The sequence below is a fragment of the Plectropomus leopardus genome, chromosome 7 (assembly GCF_026936395.1).
Source record: "Plectropomus leopardus strain MGB_pleo_1.0 chromosome 7, ASM2693639v1, whole genome shotgun sequence".
Taxonomy (NCBI): Eukaryota; Metazoa; Chordata; class Actinopteri; order Perciformes; family Serranidae; genus Plectropomus; species Plectropomus leopardus.
The window spans coordinates 1,916,430-1,942,521 of record NC_142182.1 but is presented as its reverse complement, the minus strand read 5'-3'; the positions used below and the strand labels follow the sequence as shown (position 1 = coordinate 1,942,521).

At 36.3% G+C, this 26,092-nt stretch overlaps 2 protein-coding genes across 2 annotated transcripts in view; one reads left to right on the top strand and one right to left on the bottom strand.

Annotated features, from left to right (window-relative positions):
* LOC121956328 (voltage-dependent calcium channel subunit alpha-2/delta-4-like) overlaps positions 1-4,811 on the top strand; it is a 113,167-nt gene extending 108,356 nt beyond the window's left edge. The window contains exon 40 of the mRNA XM_088079607.1: positions 4,396-4,811. Within this exon, the coding sequence (XP_087935733.1) occupies positions 4,396-4,497 (102 nt within the window). The 3' untranslated portion in view covers positions 4,498-4,811. The remainder of the gene's footprint in view (positions 1-4,395) is intronic.
* Positions 4,812-11,625: 6,814 nt separating this feature from the next.
* Positions 11,626-25,556, bottom strand: afg3l1 (AFG3-like AAA ATPase 1). The gene is made up of 16 exons (XM_088079608.1): positions 25,278-25,556; positions 23,261-23,345; positions 22,115-22,233; positions 19,884-20,033; positions 19,719-19,790; positions 18,602-18,726; positions 18,208-18,478; positions 16,944-17,081; positions 16,656-16,809; positions 16,459-16,566; positions 15,746-15,871; positions 14,570-14,680; positions 14,266-14,381; positions 13,517-13,717; positions 13,196-13,390; positions 11,626-11,997 (listed from the first exon to the last, which is right to left on the bottom strand). The coding sequence occupies exons 1-16, from the start codon at positions 25,407-25,409 to the stop codon at positions 11,770-11,772; spliced, it is 2,331 nt and encodes a 776-aa protein (XP_087935734.1). The 5' UTR covers positions 25,410-25,556; the 3' UTR covers positions 11,626-11,769.
* Between the last annotated feature and the right edge of the window lie 536 nt (positions 25,557-26,092).

Below are 26,092 nucleotides of genomic sequence, written 5' to 3'. Positions count from 1 at the left end.
ATGTCGAAAAATCCACCCAAAACACCAAGGCTATACTATGGCGAAAAACCCACCCAAAACACCAAGGCTATACTATGGCGAAAAATCCACCCAAAACACCAAGGCTATACTATGGCGAAAAAGGTCAATATTAACATGTCCAAAAAACACCTGAAAACCACTTAAAATAGCGTGCCGAGAAACCTCATAGCAAAGAGAATTGCAAAAACTGCCAAAAACACCAAAATATGTAACATCGAAAAATCCACCCAAAACACCAAGGCTATACTATGGCGAAAAATCCACCCAAAACACCAAGGCTATACTATGGCGAAAAAGGTCAAAATTTAACATGTCCAAAAACACTTGAAAACCACTTTAAATAGCGTACAAGACACGTCATAGCAAAGAGAATTGCAAAACTGACAATAACACCAAAATATGTCACATCGAAAAATCCACCCAAAACACCAAGGCTATACTATGGCAAAAAATCCACCCAAAACACCAAGGCTATACTATGGCGAAAAAGGTCAAAATTTAACATGTCCAAAAAACACCTAAAAACCATTTAAAATAGCGTACCAAAACACGTCATAGCAAAGCGAATTGCAAAAACTGCCAAAAACACCAAAATATTTAATGTCAAAAAATCCACCCAAAACACCAAGGCTATACTATGGCGAAAATTTTCAAAATTTAGCATGTCCAAAAACACCTGAAAACCATTTAAAGTAGCGTGCATCAAAACACGTCATAGCAAAGAGAATTGCAAAAACTGCCAATAACACTAAAATATTTCACGTCAAAAAATCCACCCAAAACACCAAGGCTATGGCGAAAAATCCACCCAAAACACCAAGGCTATACTATGGCGAAAAAGGTCAAAATTTAACATGTCCAAAAAACACATGAAAACCACTTAAAATAATGTGCCGAGACACGTCATGGCAAAGAGAATATCGAAAACTGCCCAAAACTCCAAAATATTTCATGTCGAAAAATCCACCCAAAACACCAAGGTTATACTATGGCAAAAAATTTCGAAATTTACCATGTCCAAAAAACACCTGAAAAACATTTAAAATAACATACCGAGAAACGTCATAGCAAATGGAATTGCAAAAACTGCCAAAAACACCAAAATATTTCATGTCAAAAAATCCACCCAAAACACCAAGGCTATACTATGGCGAAAAATGTCAAAATTTAACATGTCCAAAAAACACCTGAAAACCACTTTAAATAGCGTGCCGAGACACGTCATAGCAAAGAGAATTGCAAAAACTGCCAAAAACACCAAAATATGTAACATCGAAAAATCCACCCAAAACACCAAGGCTATACTATGGCAAAAAATCCACCCAAAACACCAAAGGCTATACTATGGCGAAAATTTTCAAAATTTAGCATGTCCAAAAAACACCTGAAAACCAGTTAAAGTAGCGTACCAAAACACGTCATAGCAAAGAGAATTGCAAAAACTGCCAATAACACTAAAATATTTCACGTCGAAAAATCCACCCAAAACACCAAGGCTATAGTATGGCGAAAAATCCACCCAAAACACCAAGGCTGTACTATGGCGGAAAAGTCAAAATTTAACATGTCCAAAAAACACCTGAAAACCACTTAAAATAGCGTGCCGAGACACGTCATAGCAAAGAGAATTGCAAAAACTGCCGAAAACACCAGAATATTTCATGTCGAAAAATCCACCCAAAACACCAAGGCTATACTATGGCGAAAAACCCACCCAAAACACCAAGGCTATACTATGGCGAAAAATCCACCCAAAACACCAAGGCTATACTATGGCGAAAAAGGTCAATATTAACATGTCCAAAAAACACCTGAAAACCACTTAAAATAGCGTGCCGAGAAACCTCATAGCAAAGAGAATTGCAAAAACTGCCAAAAACACCAAAATATGTAACATCGAAAAATCCACCCAAAACACCAAGGCTATACTATGGCGAAAAATCCACCCAAAACACCAAAGGCTATACTATGGCGAAAAAGGTCAAAATTTAACATGTCCAAAAACACTTGAAAACCACTTTAAATAGCGTGCCAAGACACGTCATAGCAAAGAGAATTGCAAAAACTGCCGAAAACACCAAAATATTTCACATCGAAAGATCCACCCAAAACACCAAGGCTATACTATGGCAAAAAATCCACCCAAAACACCAAGGCTATACTATGGCGAAAAGGTCAAAATTTAACATGTCCAAAAACACCTAAAACCATTTAAAATAGCGTGCCAAAAAACACGTCATAGCAAAGCGAATTGCAAAAACTGCCAAAAACACCAAAATATTTAATGTCAAAAAATCCACCCAAAACACCAAGGCTATACTATGGCGAAAATTTTCAAAATTTAGCATGTCCAAAAAACACCTGAAAACCATTTAAAGTAGCGTACCAAAACACGTCATAGCAAAGAGAATTGCAAAAACTGCCAATAACACTAAAATATTTCACGTCAAAAAATCCACCCAAAACACCAAGGCTATGGCGAAAAATCCACCCAAAACACCAAGGCTATACTATGGCGAAAAAGGTCAAAATTTAACATGTCCAAAAAACACATGAAAACCACTTAAAATAATGTGCCGAGACACGTCATGGCAAAGAGAATATCGAAAACTGCCCAAAACTCCAAAATATTTCATGTCGAAAAATCCACCCAAAACACCAAGGTTATACTATGGCAAAAAATTTCGAAATTTACCATGTCCAAAAAACACCTGAAAAACATTTAAAATAACATACCGAGAAACGTCATAGCAAATGGAATTGCAAAAACTGCCAAAAACACCAAAATATTTCATGTCAAAAAATCCACCCAAAACACCAAGGCTATACTATGGCGAAAAATGTCAAAATTTAACATGTCCAAAAAACACCTGAAAACCACTTTAAATAGCGTGCCGAGACACGTCATAGCAAAGAGAATTGCAAAAACTGCCAAAAACACCAAAATATGTAACATCGAAAAATCCACCCAAAACACCAAGGCTATACTATGGCAAAAAATCCACCCAAAACACCAAGGCTATACTATGGCGAAAAAGGCCAAAATTTAACATGTCCAAAAAACACCTGAAAACCACTTAAAATAGCGTGCCAAGACACGTCATAGCAAAGAGAATTGCAAAAACTGCCCAAAACACCAAAATATTTCATGTCGAAAAATCCACCCAAAACACCAAGGCTATACTATGGCGAAAAAGGTCAAAATTTAACATGTCCAAAAAACACCTGAAAACCACTCAAAATAGCGTGCCGAGAAACGTCATAGCAAAGAGAATTGCAAAAACTGCCAAAAACACCAGAATATGTCACATCGAAAAATCCACCCAAAACACCAAGGCTATACTATGGCGAAAAATCCACCCAAAACACCAAGGCTATACAATGGCGGAAAATGCCAAAATTTAACATGTCCAAAAAACACATGAAAACCACTTAAAATAACGTGCCGAGACATATCATAGCAAAGAGAATATCGAAAACTGCCAAAAACTCCAAAATATTTCATGTCGAAAAATCCACCCAAAACACCAAGGCTATACTATGGTGGAAAATGTCAAAATTTAACATGTCCAAAAAACACATGAAAACCACTTAAAATAGCGTGCCGAGACACGTCATAGCAAAGAGAATTGCAAAAACTGCCAAAAACTCCAAAATATTTCATGTCGAAAAATCCACCCAAAACACCAAGGCTATACTACGGCGGAAAATGTCAAAATTTAACATGTCCAAAAAACACCTGAAAACCACTTAAAATAGCGTGCCGAGAAACGTCATAGCAAAGAGAATATCGAAAACTGCCAAAAACTCCAAAATATTTCATGTCAAAAATCCACCCAAAACACCAAGGCTATACTATTGCGAAAAAAAGTAAAAAAAAAAACATATAACCCAAAAACAGTTGGAAACCACATAAATTGGCGTGCTGAAATGGCACATGGCATCGAATGTTGCTATGACGTGTCTTGGCACGCTATTTTAAGTGCTTTTCAGGTTTTTTTTGGACATGTCAAATTTTGACATTTTCTGCCATAGTATAGCCTTGGTGTTTTGGGTGTTGTTGTCGACATGCTATGCCATTGCGTGTCTCGGCACAGTTTTTAATGCGGTTTTTCAGGTGTTTTGGGACATGTCAAATTTTGTCATTTTTAGCCATACTAGTATGGCATTTTTGGTCATTTTTGATGATATACTACTACAACGTTTTGGTTCAGTTTGGTCTCATTTTTGAGTACATAGTATACTTTGAAGTTTTGGTGCCCTTCATGACTACATACTGTGCTGTGATGTTTTCCCATATTTTTCTAAGACATGCTGTACTCTGACATTTTGTCATGATTTTGGCTCATTTTTTGTGTGTTGAAATACTCACAGGAAAATGCAAAGGAATGTGGCGGGGCGACGGCCATCTTCCTGTCCCTCTCGGTCTTCTTTGCCTCGCTGCTCGTCTCCTCTCTCCTCCATCACTGGACGTAAAGAAGGGGCCCATCGACCAATCAGGATGCTCCAGGGGTGGCGGGAAAATAAGCACACAAAGAAGTGAAGCAGGCAGCCAAAGGATTTTGTCACTTTCCATGGGAGACATGAAAACTCAGAATTTTTTTCTTGCTGTTCAGACGAGCGTCTGCTCAGTCTGCAGCGAAGATAAAGGGCTATTTCGATTTTTTAGACTTCTAAACCGAATGAGGACCAAAGACGCGTCGCTCTGTTGAAACAGACCGATGGACGGACGTAAACAGTGCAGCTTGTGTGAAGAACTGATGCCATTAAAATTTAAAGAGTGCAGCATCTTTGTAGCTTTTTGATACAGAATTATTGTCTACAACGTAGATTTTTGCATTAAAATGATTTACAATTAAAACAATATAAAAAAAAACAGCAGGACTATACGCCAACACTCAACTCTTTGGGAGGTCAAAGGTCAACAGGAAATACAGTGGCCAACGGTTTAGCAGTGTCATACAGATTACTTACCTGCAGCTAATGTGGATTTCAGACTGAAGCAGCCGTGATTTCCACTTTAATCGTGTGATCATCAGAAATCATCACGTGTCGTGTTTATCTTCAGATTAAGGGCAGCGCAGACTTCCACTTACTTTTATTCAGAGACTTTTAGTGGAAGGAAAGTAGCCTAAAAACCTAAAAGCATGTTTTCTAGAGTGGTGCTGAGGTGCTGATTTTTTTTTTTTTCAAAAAGAACTTTAATTTTATTAATTCAGAAAAAAATCTAAAGATTTCTTAAGAAAATTGCCCAATTGTTGCGGTCCCTTCAAGGTCAAAACAAGTCTGCGGTAATGGTGTGTTCAACGCGATATGAAAGTTTCAGATTAAAGACGAGAATTTGCAAAAGCCAAAATTTTTCAACTTGAGTGTAAAAATTTGTTTGGTGCAAAAGAGATTCTCCGGACGCTTCTGAGGACCAGAAATGGAGGATAAAAGAGGCAGATCCAAAAAAAGCACAAATATATGTATGTGTATATATATATATATATATATATATATATATATATATATATATATTAAAGATACTACAGGCAATTCTTTTTAAATTATCACAGCCTGGGATATTTTCTCCATGTAACAAATATATTTAAAAATGGAAAATAGTTTTTAAAAAAATCCAAAAATTTCAATTTAAAAAGCCCAGAATGACACCCAGAAATAATACAAGTCCTGTTTTTCTGCTCTGATGGCTGTGGGATCAAAAATGTCAGTTTGAATGGGTTTCAATTGAGCATTTTTTGACCTGAACAGTCTGAATGTAACTATTTAGTTTCCACAGTGTATTTTAGACTTATTGTAGGAGCTGAGCTGCAAATTAAACAAAAAAATGCAATCATGCCAAAATGTATACATGTGCATGTACACAGCCAAAATTATCAAAAAATGAAGAATGAAAAGTACCTCAGGGTTAATTTTACTGTCAGATTTTCAATTTATTTGTTGTCGCCCACCAAAATCAAAATATCTGCCGCCACATTTTGTATTTTTGGAGCTGGACTGTTCATTAGGAGCACTGCGCCACACTCTCAGAGCGCAGCGTGTACTCTGGGCACAGACGGAGCAGCAGAACGAGAGGCGCAGTGAAAGAGTCTTAACGGTTTGTTTTGTTGGGTCGAAAAGTTTGGATTCATTTGGCTCAATCTGATCTGATCAGCTGTGATCAGACCGTCAGATCAATCATCCGAACGATACAAAGAGGGACACGCAAATAAACAAAACGGAAAGTTTGTCGATACCAACCTCCCCCTACAGTCGCTTTCTCATAATAAATTATCTCAAGAAATCAGTCTTTTGTTTTCCCAAAAATCAACATAAAACTGAAATCAAAACAATGAGATTTGTTATTTCGATAACAAAACAATTAACTAGACAGCAAGATTTCTGCAGACTTACAAATCAGAAAGTTTAAAGGGAAGTTTGGGTATTTTTAAACTTGGGTCTTATTCTCATAAATGTGGCCATTCTGATAATTAACGTCGTCACTGTTCGACTCGTTTTAGAGATTCAGGAAATAAAACTAACTAACTAAAACTCCAGCCAACAAACTGAGCCTCTGAATGTACACACAGACATGCACACACATTCACGATTCGACTTGATCTTATTGTCGTTTATTGCTGACCACTTTGTTTATTGGTTGTATCAAAGTAAATTAAAATAAAAATTATTAATAAAAAATTAAAATAAATAAAAATTTTGAAACAAATATATTGTTTTAAAAGCTAGGAAAAAATGTCTAGGGAAAAAGGAAGAAAAGCTAGGAAAATTATTATTTATTATTTATTATTAACATAATTACACATTTAAAATTATGTTACTGAGTTACTTAAAATTTCTGGCACATTTTTACTCTCTTTTGTTGACTTTTGTTGTTTTAAAATTTGGGGGTCATTTTTAACTTTTTTGGGGGGTCATCTTTTTTTGTTTTTTTTTTACTCGCTCATTGCCTTCCTCCCATGTTTTTGAAAGCAGTTAAGCCAATTTGCTCAAGTTTCAAAACATTGACAGAATTATGTTTCCCAAATCTCTACAATGAAGGTAGATTATCTTTCAAAATTGCAGCTTTGCATGTGAAAACGTTCAGATTTTAATATAATGAATATTTATTTTGCAGCTCTGTTTCCAGATTACTGGAAATCAGAAGGTTAAACACATTTATGCAGCTCTGAACGCGTCACGTACAGGAGGGTTCGACTGATGCGTGTCTTTGAGGCCAAATTTACTTTCGTTTATTTTAAATATTTCTTTATTTTGTCAAGAAAATATCTGAGACAGCGTTCAAAGACTCACATGACGCCAAAGACCGAAGTTCATTCAGATTTAGCAGCTTTTTAACGTGAAGTATCTTCACGCGTCAGTCGAACCCTCCTGCCGTTAACAGATTCACATTCTGCCTACAGCAACAGTGACGACGCCACCTGCTGGACACCTGCAGCAACAGCAAACACAACAACAACAACAACAACAACAACAACAACAACAACAACAACAACAACAACGTGATATTTACCCTTTGAAACCCAAATGGACATCACTTTTCTTGTGCTGCATCACAAGTATATTTAATAATATTTAAATCTTAAAACTCTTAAGAAACTGGTTTGAAATCTTTCAGAAACACGATGGAAAAAAGACAAGAGACTTACCAAGAAAAGTCCCGGAAATTGCAAAAACTGAGTCAATTGTGAAATTTTTTTTTAAAATTAGGAAAACAATTATCCAGAAAACTGTCATTGTAATGATCATAATTACATATTTCAGCATGATTTAAAGTAATTTAATTGTTTAATTTGATTTTTTTCTTCAATTTCAGTCCTTTTTTTGCAATTTTTTAGGTAATTGTACTTTTTACTCACTTCTTGCAATTTTTTGGGTTATTTTTTCTTAAGCTGCTCATTTCCTTCTTTCCATGTTTTTTTAAGAAATAAAGCCAATTTTCTCTGTTCCTATAGGGTTAAGAAAAAAACATACAGATACATTTATTGATCACATCTGTCATTTGGTTTTTGGTCTGTAACTTAAATTGAAGTGTCTGATTTATTGATACCATCCTAACTTTGGAATTTGGGGTTTTATTATTAATGTTTCTGTAGAGTTTAATTTTATTTTTTTTTAATGTATTCGTTCTGAGGAAAATTGCAGTGCAGCAACTGCAAAATAATAACCAAGGTTTTGGATCTAGTTTCCCAGTTTTGTTTTTTTTCCCCTCTTGATAAAATTGTTTTAAATTCTAAACTTCAAATATTAATACAAAAAGAGCTGCAAAAATATTAATTATTCATTTGACAGGAAATTAATCTGCTATTATTTTGATAATTATTTGATTGTTTAAGGCTTTTTCTAAAAATGTGATGATTTGCTGTCTTCTTTGGTGTAACATTTTAGAATTTTTATATTTTAATATTTTGGGTGTTTGGACACGTTAGTTGGACAAAACAAGATATCTGATAAAGTCACTTTAGAGTATTTTAAAAGTACTGCAGTTACTTCAGTGGTTCACTGTGCAGCTGCATCCCACATACTGGACTGCATTTATCTGTAATAATGAATGTTTTCATGTTCGACCTGCAATTCATACTTTAAGGTTTAACCGCATCTTTAAATGTTAGTAATTTTAAAAAGAGGATTTAAATTTGATCTTTTAATAATTTTAAATAACAATTAAGTACCTACCCTCTGTAACACACAGCTTTGCATTTTGACCCAAAACAACAAGACAAAGGAGTTTCAGCAACTAAAGACACAATAACTCAGTTTCATATGTCAGGAAATGTGTTTTATTTCTTATTTTAAGGAGATAAACTCTCTGTAATAAAGGGAATTTGTCACCAATTGCAACACTTTGTATCTGCTGTGTTTATAATAGTGTTGGAATAACTGGAAAATGTATAATAATCATAATAATAATCAAGCTAGGCTACACAGATTCTTAGTATTTAATTTATTTAGGCGTTTTTAATCTCTTCAGGGGAACTGATGATTTGAATGAGTTTGAGGAAACTGAAAAAATGAAGCCTTTAATGAAGACGTATGACTTTATGTTGCAGTAGCTCTTTCCTGCTGAGACGGAGCTATTGAGCCGCTACACGTCTAGTCTTTGCCGCGTTTTTTCATTTCTACACAGAACAAAACGACGACGACATCATCTCGCTCCAGTGTGTGGTTTTAGACAGCATGCCGGCATTGCGGAATCAAAAAGCAGCGTGATGTTTAACACAACAGCGTCTGGCTCTGCTCTGACAAAATATACACAAGTGAAGCGCTTTCAATCAGTAACAACAACATAACGTGTGAAAAATACCAATTTCCAAACAAAATTTACGTTTGCGTGCAGATTTTACAAACATGGGTAAACACGCTTAAAATAGGTTACAGACGGCTTTGTCATTGCCAGTAGAGCAGAGCGTGTACACGGCGCAGCAGCAGACGCGTTTGCCTTTCCGTATGTGTTTTTGTTTCAATTTCAAAACAGGTGAAGAGTCCAAAGCAGCACGGACAGACGTCTGCGGACACTTCACGGTCGTAACTTCTCTCTATGTATTTCTCAATTGTTTAGTCTCCATTTCAAAATTAAAGCAGACTAAGGAGCCGTTTCTGCGTCAGCGGTTCTTACATTAACTTTTGTTGCGGTTTGGCCTTTCGTTCACACGACAACGTAATTTTGGGGTCTTGGAAACGATTGAAACCGGGTTCCAGAGTGTGATCTTTTGAAAACGCCACGCCTTCTGACGCCGCGTAAACTGGCGACGCGCGGATTCTGTGATGTTGCGGCTGAACTTCGCACTTCGTCTATGGCGTCATTACAAAGTTACACCACCAACTACTGGCCTGGCATGTATACGTTAGCGTTTTTGATAGTTTTTGTGGATCCGTGTACACGAGGATCGTTCTCACAATGTTATCATAAGAACGCAGATTTTATTAAAAAGATAAGAAGACGGACAGTAATTAGTGACGGAGCCTCGTTGCATGAGGAGCCGAGGTTTTCTCCTTAAAATCAGCAGAAATCCTTCAGACAGAACTCAGATATTGATATATAAAATATTATTTTCCCATCAGTCAGTGGGGGTGATGATGTAGCAGCTACCTGTCGAGTCTTTATCACAGAATCTATACAATCGTCACGTTTTTACAGAACTGAGCCGTTTGTACAAAAGTGAAGCTCAAACTGGCGTTCTCACTGAACAGAGTGAAACACGTCAGCAGGCGGGTTTCCATTAACCCTCAAAATACTCAAATTGAAATTTTATGCTAAACGGAAACACCCGCGGTAGGTGGTTTCAGGTGATTCGAAAAAGCCATAATTCGCAAAACTGCAATGCGAATTGTCTTTTAGGTCACACGATGAGCTCCATAACACGCCTGCGTGGCCTTGGGTCGGACATAATGACGGTTAGTTTGGTGGCTGCAATAGAAATAAAGCTGCTGATGTTTTAAACACCCATCGCCATGGTTACCGGGATGTTATCGCCAGAGGAGAAGTTACTCGGTGGAAACAAAAGTCACCTCCACATTGTGTTTTATGAGATTTTGAAAATATCGCTTCAGTTTTGTGCTGATCTGTAAAGGAAACCCGCCTCGTGTTGCCAGTTAACATAAGAAAACTTCACTGAAATGTAAAAACCGCAGCAAACAAAAATAACTTCACATCAATTCTCAAAAAATATTTAAACCTGTAAAAATGTCTTAAATTTGGCTGCAGAAAAGTTCTTCAAGCGTTTTCTTCCTCGTCAGTCGGGGAGCAAGAGCTCCCTTTTTTCCAAACAATAAATAAAAAGAAAAATCAGTCTGTTCACGCGGTGCAAACGTGCACACAGTTCGGGAATATTTCAAATGTCTCTCCGGTTCGATCAGCGTTAAGGCGATTTGGAGCGTCTTCCTGTCCGAACGGTGAAAAAGCAAACTGACGCCGCCTCAGTGAAACGTCTGCTCAGAGCCTGGAGGAGCATTTCTGAGCGAACGCCTCCTCAAATTAGCTATTTAGAGACTTTAACCCTTTGTAACCTGCATGGACATCAGTTTATTTCTTTCATGAGTATCTGAACCTTTGAAACCTGAGCAACAAGGTTTAACTCTCTTCATGAACAATAACTGATAAAAGGTAACAAGAAAACAACCTGAAAATTAATGTTTAAAAAGAATTTTTTTTATTTTATTATTTTTAAAAATGGAATAATGTAAAAAAAAAAACTATATTATGATAATTGATAAATTATATACTCAAATATGTTGCAGAGTAATTAATCATTTTAAACTTTTTTTGCTTATATTCAGGAAATTTTCTTGTAACTTTTTGTTATTTATTAAAGGGCTCAATGTTTTTGATAGAAATTAAGCGGATTTGCTCAGGTTTTAAAGGGTTAATGAGTTTATTTTCCTGACCTGAAATGAATACTTTGTGCTCTTAAATTACTGCCCTCTTTTCTCTCTTTTATTCATAAACAGAAAAGCTCAAATCATTTTAAAATATATATCTGTTTCCATCCAAAACTGAAATCAGACTCCGGGTGGACATGGTGGACATGGTGGACACGGAGGACAAACTGGACGAAACTGAGGTTGTTTGTGACGCGTTCGTTGAATCAAGCGTCTGAATTATTAACTTGATGGAAACAAAGTAAACTGAGGGCGTGAATTCCTGATAATAAAATCCCTCTCGGGCTCTGAGGCACTGAGGCAGCGTCGAGTTGGTTTTTTTGCAGCTGGGATGTGAAGCGTTTGTTTGTCTTATCTGAGTCTGCGTCTCTACACGGCCTGCTGTCTGTCCTGGCTCGGGCTCGTGTCCTCGGCCTCCCCTCCTCTCTCCTGGTTCCAGTCTCGGAGGCCCTCCGGCAGACTCGTGTCCTCCTCGAAGCTGCCCGTCCCCTCCACAAACTCCTCGTACGTCGACTTTTCCTCGAACGGCCGCGGGCCCAGCAGCTCCAGCATGTCCGCTTTGTCCAGGACCTCCTTCTCCAGAAGACGTCTCCCCACCTAAAGGGACGCGTCAGAGAAAAAAACAGAGTTTTCACCAAAATCCATCACTTTTCGACAACTTTTCCTGTGAAAAATACCTCCACGTATCGTGTGTGCTTGTGTCTTTTTGTGTGCTGTTTGAAATATTTAAAATGTCGCAAACAAAAAAGATGTTAAAGCTGAGACGAAAAGTTTAAGTTTGTGGGGAAATGTAGCTTTAAATTTAGCTAAAATTTCATTTGTTTGTCAAGGATATTACTCATTTTAATTAGATTTTATATTTATTTACAGTGAGATAATGCTGAGTTTAAAGTCTGATTTAACTGATGAAAAGTTTTTGGGTTTTTTTTAATAATTTTAGCCTTTATTCGACACATCAACAGCGTGAAAGAGGGAGAGAGAGGAGACGACATGCAGCAAAGAGCCTCGAGCGGGAGTCGAACCCGAGGCTGCTGCGGCGCCGCCTTTACTGATGCGGCACTGCCTTTACTGATGCGGCGCCTGCTTTATCCACTCAGCCACGACGCACGCTGATCAAAACTGCTGTCACTGACCGTTTGATGTTCTGTCTTCTCTGGAAACAAAAAAACTAGAAGAGTATTAATAAAATCCTGAGAATAGTTATTTCGAGTGAAGCAGAGAAGACAAAGATGCCGGCAGCAGTTTACTGTTAAAAAACTTTCCCACCATCTCTGAAACTCTCTTCATTGTTTTAATGAACCTGAAATACTTTATTGTTTGCGGTTCGTTCGTCGCTCTGATGCCCGCAGAGAGAATTACAGTAAATAAGAATAAAAAATATAAAATAGAAACAGAAACAGCTGTCACAGTGTGTAAATGTTTAGATCTTTTTGTAAATAAATATGCTCAGTATGTAAACATAAATGTAAAAAACAATCAGCTCTAATCTGTGAACATTTAAATTATAATAAAGGAAATGTGTGTAAATAAAAATATGCTATAACGCAATGTATCAATTAAAAAGTTAACATAAATAAAAACATAAATAATGCTGTTCAGTCTAGAAAATATATAAAATAAAATTAAAAAGACATAAAAAAATAAAATAAATGTGTGTATTCATATGGAAAAGTTCCGATACTCCTCAGTGCGTCCTGAAAAGTTACCAGATAACCAAACAGATGATATTTCTGTGCGTTTTTGTTGATAATAGTTCGTGTTTTGCGTCGAGCTCGTTCAGACTCGTCGTTCTCACCATCTCCACCAGCTCCTTCTTCTCCTCGATGAGCTCCAGCGTCCTCCGGTACGCTCGCTCCACCAGCTCCCTGACCTCCTCGTCGATGAGCTCGGCCGTGGCCTCGCTGTACGGTTTCTCCATGACCATCTCGCCCTGCCGCGGCAGGTCGAACGACACCTGACCAACCTTTTCGCTCATCCCGAACTGCACCACCTGCAGGAGAGTCGAGGAGGAGAACCGGCTTTTCAGCGCAGCACGAACACGCCAATCAGACAGACCCACAGGTGTGTGCGTGTGTGTATGTGCGTGTGTGCGTGCGTGTGTGTGTGTGCGCGGTACCTGAGCGTAGGCGGACTGCGTGACTTTCTTCAGGTCGTCCTGAGCTCCGGTGGTGATTCTGCCGAAGAAGACCTGCTCGGCCACGCGGCCTCCGAGCATCATACACATCCTGTCGAACAGCTGCTCTCTGCTGTACAGGTACTGCTCTCTGGGCAGGTACTGAGCGTAACCGAGGCCCTTCCCCCGCGGGATGATCGACACCTGGACACACGGGGTCATTTTATATTTTTTTGAAATTTTTTGATTTTTTTAAAATATTTTCTACAGATTTTTATAATCTTTTCTTGAGTTGTTTTTTGGGCGATTCTTAAATGTATATTTTTAGTAATTAATTTTTAAAAGGTTGTTTTTGTTGTATTGATTATCAATTATCATATTAGCAATTCTTTCTTATTTATTTATATATAATAATTTTATTATCATTGATTTTTATTTATTCTAAATTATAAAAAAAAATCATTATTATATTTTATCATAATCTCCGTCTTTTTTCCCTAATGAATTATTTTTTTATTCATTTATTTAGATATTTTTATCAGAAGAAGGAGATCAGTTATACTAAACAGTTCTTTATTTTACAGTGTTTTTATGAACATGTGTTGTAATTTTGTTACTGAGATTAAATGTTTTAACTCCAGCTGTTACCACAGGAAGCACCGAATTATTCAAATAAAAAAAATAAAAAAATATGAAGGATCCACAGATAATAAGACAATATCAACAAAATAAGGGACAGATGTCAGACGCACCTTCAGCAGCGGGTCGGCGTGCTGCAGAAACCAGCCCACGATGGCGTGACCCGCCTCGTGATACGCCACCGTCTTCTTCTCTGTGGGCTGCAGGACCTGAGTCTTCTTCTCCAAACCTGAAAACACACAAACGGACTGAAGGCTGCTGATGTTTTCTGGTTCTGCTGTTCAGCTTCTCCTGGTTATTAAAACTAAAGCCTTTAAAATTAGCAAAGTCAATCTAACAAATATGGAAACACATTAAAAATAAAAGCGGAGGAACAAAGACAGAGGACGGAGGGCGGGCTCGTGATGTCACTCTGACCTCCGATGACGCGGTCGATGGCCTGTTCAAAGTGTTTGGCGTTGACGGACGGGTTCAGATGTCGGGCGGCGATCAGCGCCGCCTCGTTGCAGACGTTAGCGATGTCGGCTCCTGATGAAAGAAATATTTATGACGGTTTGATTTATACTAAAAACACCAAATTACGCTAAAATGACAAGAAAATAACAGACTGAGGAAACGCTACATAACAGAGGAAACAGCAGAGGCAGAATAAAATCTATAGATACACATAAACAACAACAACAACAACAACAATAATAATAATAATAATAATAATAATAATAATAATAATAATAATAAACTCTACACAGTAGATAAAAGGAAATGAAAGGATGAAAGCACAAAGTATAAAAATGTTAAAAATAATTAAATGATATACCATAAAGAAAAACAGTAAAACAGACTGAAAGATATAAATAAATAGTAAATAAATAAATAGATAAACTTTAATTAAAAGCCAGATAAGAAAGGCAGGTCCTGAGTTGAATATCACACAAACTTACTTCCAATATTTTGGGTTTTTTTTCGCATCACTTGCTCGTATTAAAGCGCGATAAATTGCTCCGATGTATAAAACGAGCTGTACTATTCAAACTGAATTTGTTTTTATTTAATCGTATTTACTCTTTTTTTATCCTCAGTGTTGCTGATTTTCTCTTAATGTCTAAAACTTTTTTTTCAATCTAAATTTAAGTCAAATTTAAAGCTTTATTTCACTTTATGACTTTGTGTTTCAGGAAAAATGCACAAATTCTGCTGTGATTTGGTTTTTAAGTGTAAAGAAATCTACTTTTTATTGAATTTACTTTAAAGTAAATTCAAAAGTAGTAGTAGTAGTAGTAGCAGTAGTAGTAGTAGTAGCAGTAGTAGTAGTAGTAGTAGCAGTAGTAGTAGTAGTAGTAGTAGTAGTAGTAGTAGTAGTAGCAGTAGTAGTAGTAGTAGCAGTAGTAGTAGTAGTAGTAGTAGCAGTAGTAGTAGTAGTAGTAGCAGTAGTAGTAGCAGTAGTAGTAGTAGTAGCAGCAGTCGTAGTAAAGCAGTAAATTTAGGTCATTGAGGCTGTTTGGAGTAAACTGAGCTTCAAACAAACTGACTGACGACACTTTCATATTTGAAATTCATTTTCGTCATTTTCCCGACGATGCGACCGCAGCGTACCGGTGAATCCGGGCGTGGCAGCTGCCATCTTCCTGGCGAGGACGTCTTTGTCCATGTCGGGGTCCAGTTTGATCGGCCGCAGGTGGACCTTAAAGATGGACGCTCTGCCCTTGATGTCCGGAGGACCTGAGAGGAGACGAGAAAAGACGTCTGACATTTAAACCCGAAACTTTGCTTCAGTTACAAAAATCAGTTTTTAACATAAAAGAAGAAGAGTGAGATGAAATGCTGATTTGGGATAAATAAATGATCAGATCAGAGGTTTGTACAAAACTCAAAACTCTGATTGTTTTTAAACGATGAAAACAACATTTGTCTAACACCATTTTCTTCTTTCATTCTGGTTACCTTATTTAATAAAAAATACAAATATCTACTATTTAAAACACATTTTAATGTTAAGATTTACTTTTTTTAATCATGTTTCATTTGTTTTCATTTTTGATAATGTTTTTTTTAATTGTTTAAATGATTTTTGTAAATATATTTTTAACTGATGCTGATAGTTGATCTGATCTTTTATTATGTTTTTTTATATTATTACTGATAATATTTTTTATCTTAATATTTCACTTTTTTAATATCTTAATAATTTAATATAAAATATTAACAATATTTTTACTTATTTATTTATTTATTTTTTAATTTGCTGTGGGATTGAGAAAACTTTAACAGATATTTTATGGACAGAAATAAAAGCCAAATATCTTTACCGATGTAGATCTGTCTGTCGAAGCGTCCCGGTCTCATCAGTGCAGGATCCAGGATGTCGGGTCTGTTGGTTCCAGCCAGGACGACCACGTTAGTCGCCGTGTTGAAACCTGCAACAACAAAAAAAACAACAAACAGTTAAGACCTAAAAAATCGTTTCAAAATCGGAGCCAGAGGACTCGCTCGATCTCCGGCGTACCGTCCATCTCCACCAGCAGCTGGTTCAGCGTGTTCTCCTGCTCACTCTGACCTCCGAAGTTCCCTCCTCCCCTCTTCCTCCCCACAGCGTCGATCTCGTCGATGAAGAGGATGCAGGGGGCGTTTTTCCTCGCCATGGCGAACATGTCCCTCACCTGTGGACGAGGAAACCTCAAATTCAGGCCTCACTCATTTATTTTACACCAAAGTGCTTCATTTCATATTTCTGAATGCAGAGAGATATTTGGGAGATTATATCCGAAATACTCCGTGTTTGTTATTTACTCACCCTGGCAGGACCGACGCCCACAAACATCTCCAGGAACTCGGAGCCGTTGACGGTGATGAAGGGGACGTTGGCCTCTCCGGCCGTCGCTTTAGCCAGCAGAGTCTTCCCCGTCCCAGGAGGTCCGGACAGCACGGCACCCTGGGAAACCACATGATGAGACTTTTAACACATTTAAACAACAACAACAACAAAAACAACAATAACAACAATAACAACAACAACAACAATAACAATAACAACAACAACAACAACAACAATAACAACAACACAGCAGTTTATAACTTCAAGCGCTGCACAGAGCCGTATCGGTGACGTAGTTTTCAAAATATGCAAATCATTACAAAAAAGTATATACACTTCATAAAAAACATTAAAAAATCATTACAAAAATAAAAAATAATGAAACATAAAAATATTCAATCTTAACTTTAGAGTGTATAGTAAATATTAGTATTTTTTATTTTTTTAAAAAGATTAAATACTTAACTTTTCTAAATCAATTAAAACTATTTAGGAAAATCTTTGCAACATTAAAAAACATTAAGAGAAAATAAGTAAATCATTACAAAAAAGGATATAAATTTCATTAAAAAAAAACATAAAATCATTACATAAATAGAAAATAATTTAAAGATTATACAAAATATTACATTTATATTATATTATATTATTTTAGATTATAATATTAAATCTTCTGCGTCCAACGTCCCCAACAAACACCAACATTTAACCTGAATGTAACTTTCTAGTTTCCACAGTGTGATTCAGAGTCATTGTAGGAGCTGAGCTGCAAATTCACTGATTCAACTTAAATACACAATCTTGCCAAAATGTATGCCATATGCACGAACACAGACAAAATGATCAAAAAATGAAGAATGAAAAGTGCGTAAAAACCTGGAGAGACGTCACCTTTCACAGGTATTTAAACTTAGTAGATTTAGAAAGTTTTTTTTTAAAAAAGCTTACAAAATTACATATAATAATATAAATAATAATATAAATAATTTATAATTATTATATTTAAAATTATGTTGCAGAATTATTGTTTTTGTTTTTTTTTAAACTTATTTCCAAATTCTTGCAAGAAGAAATCTTCCTCTAAAACTCACCTACAGCAGCTTTACAGTGAATATTCATTAAAATCCTGCTGCTGACAGGACCTGCGCTGCAGCCCTGGCACCCGGTGTGTGTGTGTGTGTGTGCGTGTGTGTGTGTGTGTGTGTGTGTGTGTGTGCGTGTGTGTGCGTGTGCGTGTTTTTACTTTGGGGATTTTGGCTCCGAGGTCCTGGTACTGTTGTGGGTTCTTGAGGAAGTTGACAAACTCCAGGATCTCCAGCTTGGCCTCCTCGCAGCCGGCCACGTCCTTGAACTTCACCTCGATGTTGTCCTTCATCATCTTCGCCGTCGACTCGCTCATGCTGAAGGGCCCGCCCCTCCCGCCGCCGGGGCCTCCTCCCATTGGTCCTCGCCGCAGAGTGAAGAGCAGGAAGCCAATCAGCAGCAGGGTGGGGATCATGCTCATCAGAAAAGAGCTGCGTGAACGGAGGAGGAAGGTTAGCGGGCGACCGTCGTCCATCACGTCATCTCTCGCATATTTCACAAAACTTTTCCAGCACCATCATTGAAAGTTTGTGGTTTTGAGGTGTTAAACTCACCCGTCGCTCTCGGTGCTGTAGATGACGGCGGGTCGGCGCGACGGCTCCAGGCCGAGCTCCAGGTGCGCCGCCTCCAGGTTCCTCTCAAACGTGTCCACGCTGCCGATGTTGAACCACACGTAGCTCTGCAGGTCAGAAAGATTTCAACACGTCAAATAAGGAAACCAAAAAAAAAAAGAGTGAGGACGATATTCTGTTCGTCTTTCTACAGGTTTCCTTCTTTCTTTTATTTGCATTTTTGGCTAATTATCAACAGACTGAAACAAGTTTTTATTTCAAGATCATCATCATTACACGTCATTTATTAATTATTATTATTAATATTTAAATATCAATTAAAGAAATCACGAAAACTGCCTACAAACACCAACAAACTGTGTTCGTCTTTCTGTCATCTTTGTGTTGATCTTTGTTTTGTTGTTTTTTTGTTGTAATGCGTCACTGGGAATCCAGAAAAGCGCTGTATAAGTCCAATGCATTATTATTATTTTTATAATTATTTTTAGTAGTAGTTGTTTTTGTTGTAGTAGTATAAGCAGTAATAATATATGTTTTTTAAATATATTTTTAAATCATAATAAATGATAAATTATTGAAAAATAAATTAATCTTTTTAAAAAAAACTATTAAAAATATCAAAGAAAAACAAAAATAATATGAAATAAATCATTAAAAAATAAAAACTAATTTAATATATTACAATATTTAACTTAAGATATTAGTAATTTCATCAAAAACATTTAAAAAGGTAAAATAACATATTGAACTTTTCTAAATCAATTTCAAAATATTTACAAAAGTTATTAAACAATTTTAAAACACATTACAAAACATAATTGCAGCAAACATTATACTATATTTATCTGATATATTTTTAGTTTTTAATTGTTTGCACTCTCGCATTTAAAACACTTTATGTTGCATTTTATGTGCGAAAGTTGCTGTATAAATAAAGATAATTATCATGACTGAATGCACTAATGGGTGCATATGTTTGACTACATCTCACCAACAGAGCGCAGTCAAAACTGATGAAAACTGGCACATTTAATGTTGACTGATGAGCGTCTGAACAAAACGGAGTTAAAATTTATCATTTCTGCGTGTTTCCCCTCACCGCGTCAGCGTCGGCTCCCGGCGCCAGGATGACTCTGACGTACTGTTTGTTGACGACCTCTAAACGCTCCACCTGGACAAAAAAATACACATATATGGACTCTAAATCGTGTCAGGCTCTCAGTTTATCACAGTACAAATGTCCCAGTATGAAGTCCGTCCTCACCATCCCCCTGCCCACGTAGCGGTGGATGAAGTCCTTCCAGCTGATCTCTCTGCCGTTGTCTCTGAAGTACAAATACAGCAGAACTGAACTGACTCCGGCCACGGTGACCGCCAAGTACCGGAAGTCCTTCTCGTCCCAGGGGACGTCCCCCTGAAAACCAGCAGAGACGTTGTAACGCTCACAAACGTAGTAAAACACAAACACAAGACAAATCTGCAGCTTTTAATGTAAGAAATTTCCCACAAATGTAATACGCAGTTTCCTGCAAATGTCCAGAAAAGACATCTGTACTACATCCAGAAAAGACATCCGTACTATGCCGAGAAAAGACATCTATATGTCATCCAGAAAAGACATCCATGCTACATCCAGAAAAGACATCTATACTATGTCCAGAAAAGACATCTATATGTCATCCAGAAAAGACATCTGTACTACATCCAGAAAAGACATCTATACTATGTCCAGAAAAGACATCCGTACTATGCCCAGAAGACATCTATATGTCATCCAGAAAAGACATCTATATTACGTCCAGAAATGACATCTATCTTACGTCTAGAAAAGACATATGTACTACATCCAGAAGACATCCATACTATGTCCAGAAAAGACATCTATATGTCATCCAGAAAAGACATTCATATGTACAGAAAAGACATCTATACTACATCCAGAAGACATCTATACCATGTCCACAAAAGACATCTATACTACGTCCAGAAGACATCTATACCATGTCCACAAAAGACATCTATACTACGTCCAGAAGACATCTATACTACATCTGGAAGACATCTATACTACATCCAGAAAAGACACCTAAATGATGTCCAAAAAAGACATTTTGTCCAGAAAAGACACTGTTTGTAGTAGTTTGTGGGACTGTTACATTAAAAACTGCAGTTTTGTTACGTTACTGTTTTATTGCGTTTGTTACAGACGCACACGTCCACGTTATACAACACAGACCGTAAGACAGTAAGAGTTAATCACAGTACTTTGGCCACGATACGAGATTACTGTGATTTTAAATGTTTTTGCAAAAACATTTAAAAAAACACATTTTAAAATATCAAATAAGAAAATATTGATCCACAAACTGAGATATTCACTTGTTACAGCGGCTCAGTGTAACATTAAACACAGAATAAAAATATATATAAAAATGGAGAATATAAATACAAAAAATAAAGAAAAGGAGAATATAGATATAAAATTTGACCTGAATTTAACCCTTTGGAACCTGGATCGGCACTGATTTGTTTGTGCTACGTTCAGATGAATTTCACGAGTTACTTAACTCTTTGAAACTTCAGCAAACTGGTTTGATTTCTTCCCAAAGATTTTTAGATATTAGTAAAAGATTAAAATGATGTCACCAAACAAAAAAATACACATATATTTTTTTTAATTCTTATCACTTTTCCAGAGGCATTTTCTCTTTCTTTTTTTTTTTTTTCTTTTTTTTTTTGATTATTTTCAGGTTTGTTTTTTTTTGTAACTTTTTACTATCTTGCTATTTTTGTAACTTTTTACTATCTTGTTAAGGTGCTTGTTGCCTTTTTTCAATGTTTTTAGAAGAAATCAAGTCAACTTGCTCAGGTATCAAAGGGTTAACAACTATCAACAGGCTATACACTAGAGAATATGCACATTATTGCACATTCTATATGCAGTATTTTAAGTTATTATTATTATTATTATTATTTTTATTATTACATTGCAATTTATTCCCATTTTTTCATCTGTAAATTATGTCCTCAAGGGAAAAAATGGTCTTAAAGATAAAGTTTTTTCACTTCAATAATTTTTCTGGCAGCAAAATGTATCCAAAAAGCAATTTATTCATTGTTCCAGGAGGCTTCAAAAACTTGCAGAAAAGTACACTACTTGGCGTCCGTGTACCAATAAAATAGTGTCAAACAAAATATCACAATACTATGCTGCATCGATTTCTTCCCGTTTTCGTATTAATCAGCGGTGATGACACACTGGGCCGTTACTGGACCAGCACCTGCAAGCAACTGGTAATAATCTGAGTGACTGGGACACGAGTGAAGCAGCGGGACGAAACAGAAATGGATGAAAAGGCTTTAAAATGTGCTCATAATGTGCATTAATAACCATTTAAATGTTAAATCATATGTGATTGCATTGGTATTCATGGTGAAATTGTAAAATATGATTTTAATGTGATGCCTTTTTTTAATTTTGGAAGTTTGACAAACCTTTTGCATTCGGCTCCACCAATCTTTTCCTCCTTTCTTTCCTCCACCTGATGATCTTCCTCCTCCTCCTCCTCCTCCTCCTCCTCCTCCTCCTCCTCCTGCTGCGTCTCCTTTTCCATCTGAAACTCACACATGATTATTACATTTTACATCCGTCAGACAAAACAGCGTTTCCATTCCAGTGTCAGGTTTTTCATATCCAGCTCTGCTTTCAGCAAAGTGAATATTTATCACGACGTTCTCTCTGGTTATGATTCTGTAGTTTCATCAACCTGCAGCCAAAATATCAGCAAACTTCAACATCCAGCAGTGTCAGCACAAACATCGAGAGGCAAAGATTTTACATGTTTTTTAGAGAAATGCTCACATCTCTACTACAACTCCAGATTTGCTTGTTTACTGTATTATATGCAGCATGATTTTAAGTAGTTTTATGGTTGAAGTTTTCGGCTGTCTGCGATTAAATGTGTCTCTGAACTTTCTGACCTGATTGAAAAACAATGAAGGCAAAAATAGTTAGAATTTTACATTTTAGACAATGAGAAAGTGAAAATGACTAAAAATCTAAAATCACATGAGAATAATCTGTTGAAGACATTTGTTCTTTATGGATTAAATACTTTGCTTAACATATTATAACATAAAATAATAAAAACAGTATGAATAAACCAAAAATAAATAAATGAAAAAACAATAATGACAATAATAGTAATAATAATTTTACAAAGTGCTTCTTTGAAGACAAAGAAGAAGTAACGAGGGATTTTTTGCAGAAGGAAGAGACAGTTACAAAATAAAAATCACAAAAACAACCGATGCCAATAAGAGTAAATACATTTAAACAATAGTCATGAAAATGTAAATCAGTTTTTAGTTTTTAACCCCTCATTTTTAGGTCATTTTTTTGTACTTTTTTAAAGTGTTTTGTTAGTTTTTGCTTCATGTCTTCTCCGTTGCTCATTGTCTTACCCCCATGTTTTTTTTTTTTAAAAAAATCAAGACATTTTACGTAGCTTTCAAAAGGGAAAATGAAGTCTTGTCTTACATGAATAGTTTTCTGATGAAGATCGTGTAGCATCAATAAAACCTTTTGAAAGCTTGTGAAATTGAATGTACAGACAGCTTCAGACACTCGGCGGCTCTCACCTTTGGGTTCAGCAGAATAAAGTCGCCGCTGAGCTGACGGGAATCTGCGACAGGACAGGAAGTTCACATGAGTCCGACAGACGCTCTGAAAAACACCACAGAAACAGCGTTAATCCACCGAGCACACACACCAAAAACACCCGAGAGCGCCGGCCGATAAAAAACTGTCTACAACTGAGCTGTAAGCACGACGGTCAGACGTTAAATAATTCCACTTTATTTTTATTTCCATCACATATAATGGTTGTTATTTCTTATAAACATCTTTTATGCGCTACTACTGTTTTTACGTTTGCTGTTTATTTTTACTTCTTTTATTTATTTTATTTGTTTTTTAGCACTCTCACATGTAAAACACTTTGAGCTGCATTTTATGAATGAAAGGTGAAACAAATAAAGATTATTATAGTTCCAATTTAACAACAGCTATAGTAAAATGTTAGTGTAATGTTGTTAATAGGACGAGAAAAAAGGATGGTGATTGTTTTATACATTCCTGATTTTTTTATTTAATCAAGGAATTGTGTTTATTTTTATTTTAGGTTTGAATGTTTAAAGGTATAAGCATTGCTGTATAAGTAAATGTGTTTTTTCATTTTTTTTTAAATCATTATTATTATTGTTATTGCTATTATAGTCTATAACTGATTAGTCCTGTTAGTTTTTCCTTTTATAGAGAAAGACTTTGGTATGTGGGATGGGGTTTGTGAATGTTTATTCTGTTTATTCCAAAGGAGCAAAAAAGCCAATAAATATCATTTGAAAAATGAAAAAATATTTATAAAGCACCTACAAAATCTTGAAAATTCACACATACTCGATCAGTATAGAGGCAACTGGATCAATATCAAATCGAATAGAAATCAAATGCAATTGAGACCCAAAGAATCGAAATTGAATTGAATTGTGAGGTTCCTCACGATACCCAGCCCTGTTCATAAGCTATCTGTGGCTTTTGAAAAGGTGTAATGATCAACTACATTTTTCAAATTTCAGTCAAGGTTGATGCAAAAAGACACTATTTTGGTTTCATGCCCACATTAAGACACTGGTACATACTTCACAGTGCTTACACGGGCCTCAAATGTCTGCTAACGTCGTTAATTTAGCAGGAAGAAAGCTTGTTTAGTGAGAACAGCCTCGTTATTAAGTAGTTTTACAAGTTTTTTAGGTTGCATGTTCAAAAATGCGCGGAATGCACATGGTTACAGGACAACATTACACAACAATCTCAAAATATGACCTTTCGCCTGCTTACTAATGTTAACTGTGTAGTGTCAAGCACAGAAAAAACATCACATTTTTCTAAAAATAGATGCTATTTACTGGATTAAATCAATGCCGAATTACAAAATAGATTCGAATCTGTTAGAAAATTGTTCAAATTGCGTTTTTGGTGGTATTTTATTTCAATGTTAAGCAAACAAACCCTTAATGAATTAATTTGCAATGAGATTCAGCTCGTAGTCATCTGCTACTGCTAACTTAGTTAACTAAGCAGGAAGAATGTTATTAGCTTGTTTTGTGAGAAGAGACTCGATATTTAATAGTTTTACGAGTTGTTTTACTTTCGTGTCATTTGGCTGAAGGAAAACATTTCACAATAATCTTATAATGTGACCTTTTGCCTGCAATTTCCAAACTCTGCTAACAGTGGCTGCGAAGTGTCAAGCACAGAAAAAATGATCAAATATGTCTTAAAATATATGCTATTAGCTGGATCAAATTAATGCCGACTTACAAAAAAAGTTTCTAATCTGCGAGAAAGTGGTTTAAATAGTAGTTTGGTTGTTATTTTATTTCTATATTGTGCAAACAATCCTTTAATTGGATTTATTTACAACAGGATTCAGCTAGTAGCCGGGCTAACGCTAGCTAAACATCCGATCCTCGCGACAAAGACATTTTATTTAAAATTTCACTTCAAATGAGGCGGAGAGAATGAGATACTTGGGTAAATGCGGATTTGTTTTTTCTTAGACAACAGTTACACCAGAAAACCTCCAGCTCGTCTCACCGGGGCGGCGGAGCTTCGGTATCCGGCTGTGAGGAGCCGTCCTGCGGTCACCGCGCAGAGCCGAGCCCGGGCTCCTCCGGCCCGGCAGAGAGGCAGGGCGGCCGCCGAGAGAAGCCTCAGTAACTGAGACATCCTCCCCGAGCCGCTTGCCCTGTCTTTCGGTCCCAAACACGACGCTTTTTGGTTAAAATCCTGTCCCGGACTCCATCGTGTCTCTCCAGAGTGTTATTGAATAAGAGTAACGGCGTGAAATGTCCAAATGTCAACGGGAGGATGATGTAAAGGCCCGGGGACCTCCTCTACGAACACCTGCCCTAAACGGTCCTAAAACAAATTAACTGACTGATTTTAAAATGTATTTACGTTAAGAAAAGATATTTCTATTACAAAACAATATATTTTACAATTTAATACACCTTAAAGCGTGGATTTTTTTTCCAAAAATGACTTTATTGCAATCAGGCATCAGAAAGAGCAGCACCGGGGTCCTCACACTACACCTTCTCTCTGATTGGCTCATGTGACGGTTACGCGTTTCGTGTCACATGTGAAACGTTACATGTTTAACCCTTTGAGACCCCAGAAAACTTTATTTAAAAAACACGCGAGGAAGGCAATGAGCATTAATAGAAGAAATGACCCAAAAATGTGTGAGAATATTATTTTAAAAAAATTGATTTAAAAAAAGTACTAAAAATTTGCCTGAATATTAGCATAATAATAATAATAATAATAATAATAATAATAATAATAATAATAATAATAATAATAATAATAATAATAATAATATTAATAATAATAACAATGATAATAAT

What these genes read in the sequence shown, in the direction of transcription:
- afg3l1 (XM_088079608.1), bottom strand. Translation starts at nt 25,409, where the DNA reads ATGTCTCAGTTACTGAGGCTTCTCTCGGCGGCCGCCCTGCCTCTCTGC. An exon ending in CGGGAGCCGACGCTGACGCG is followed by an intron (nt 18,727 to 19,718) that starts GTGAGGGGAAAC and finishes TCTGACCTGCAG; the next exon opens with AGCTACGTGTGGTTCAACAT. An exon ending in CGACAGACAGATCTACATCG is followed by an intron (nt 15,872 to 16,458) that starts GTAAAGATATTT and finishes GTCTCCTCTCAG; the next exon opens with GTCCTCCGGACATCAAGGGC.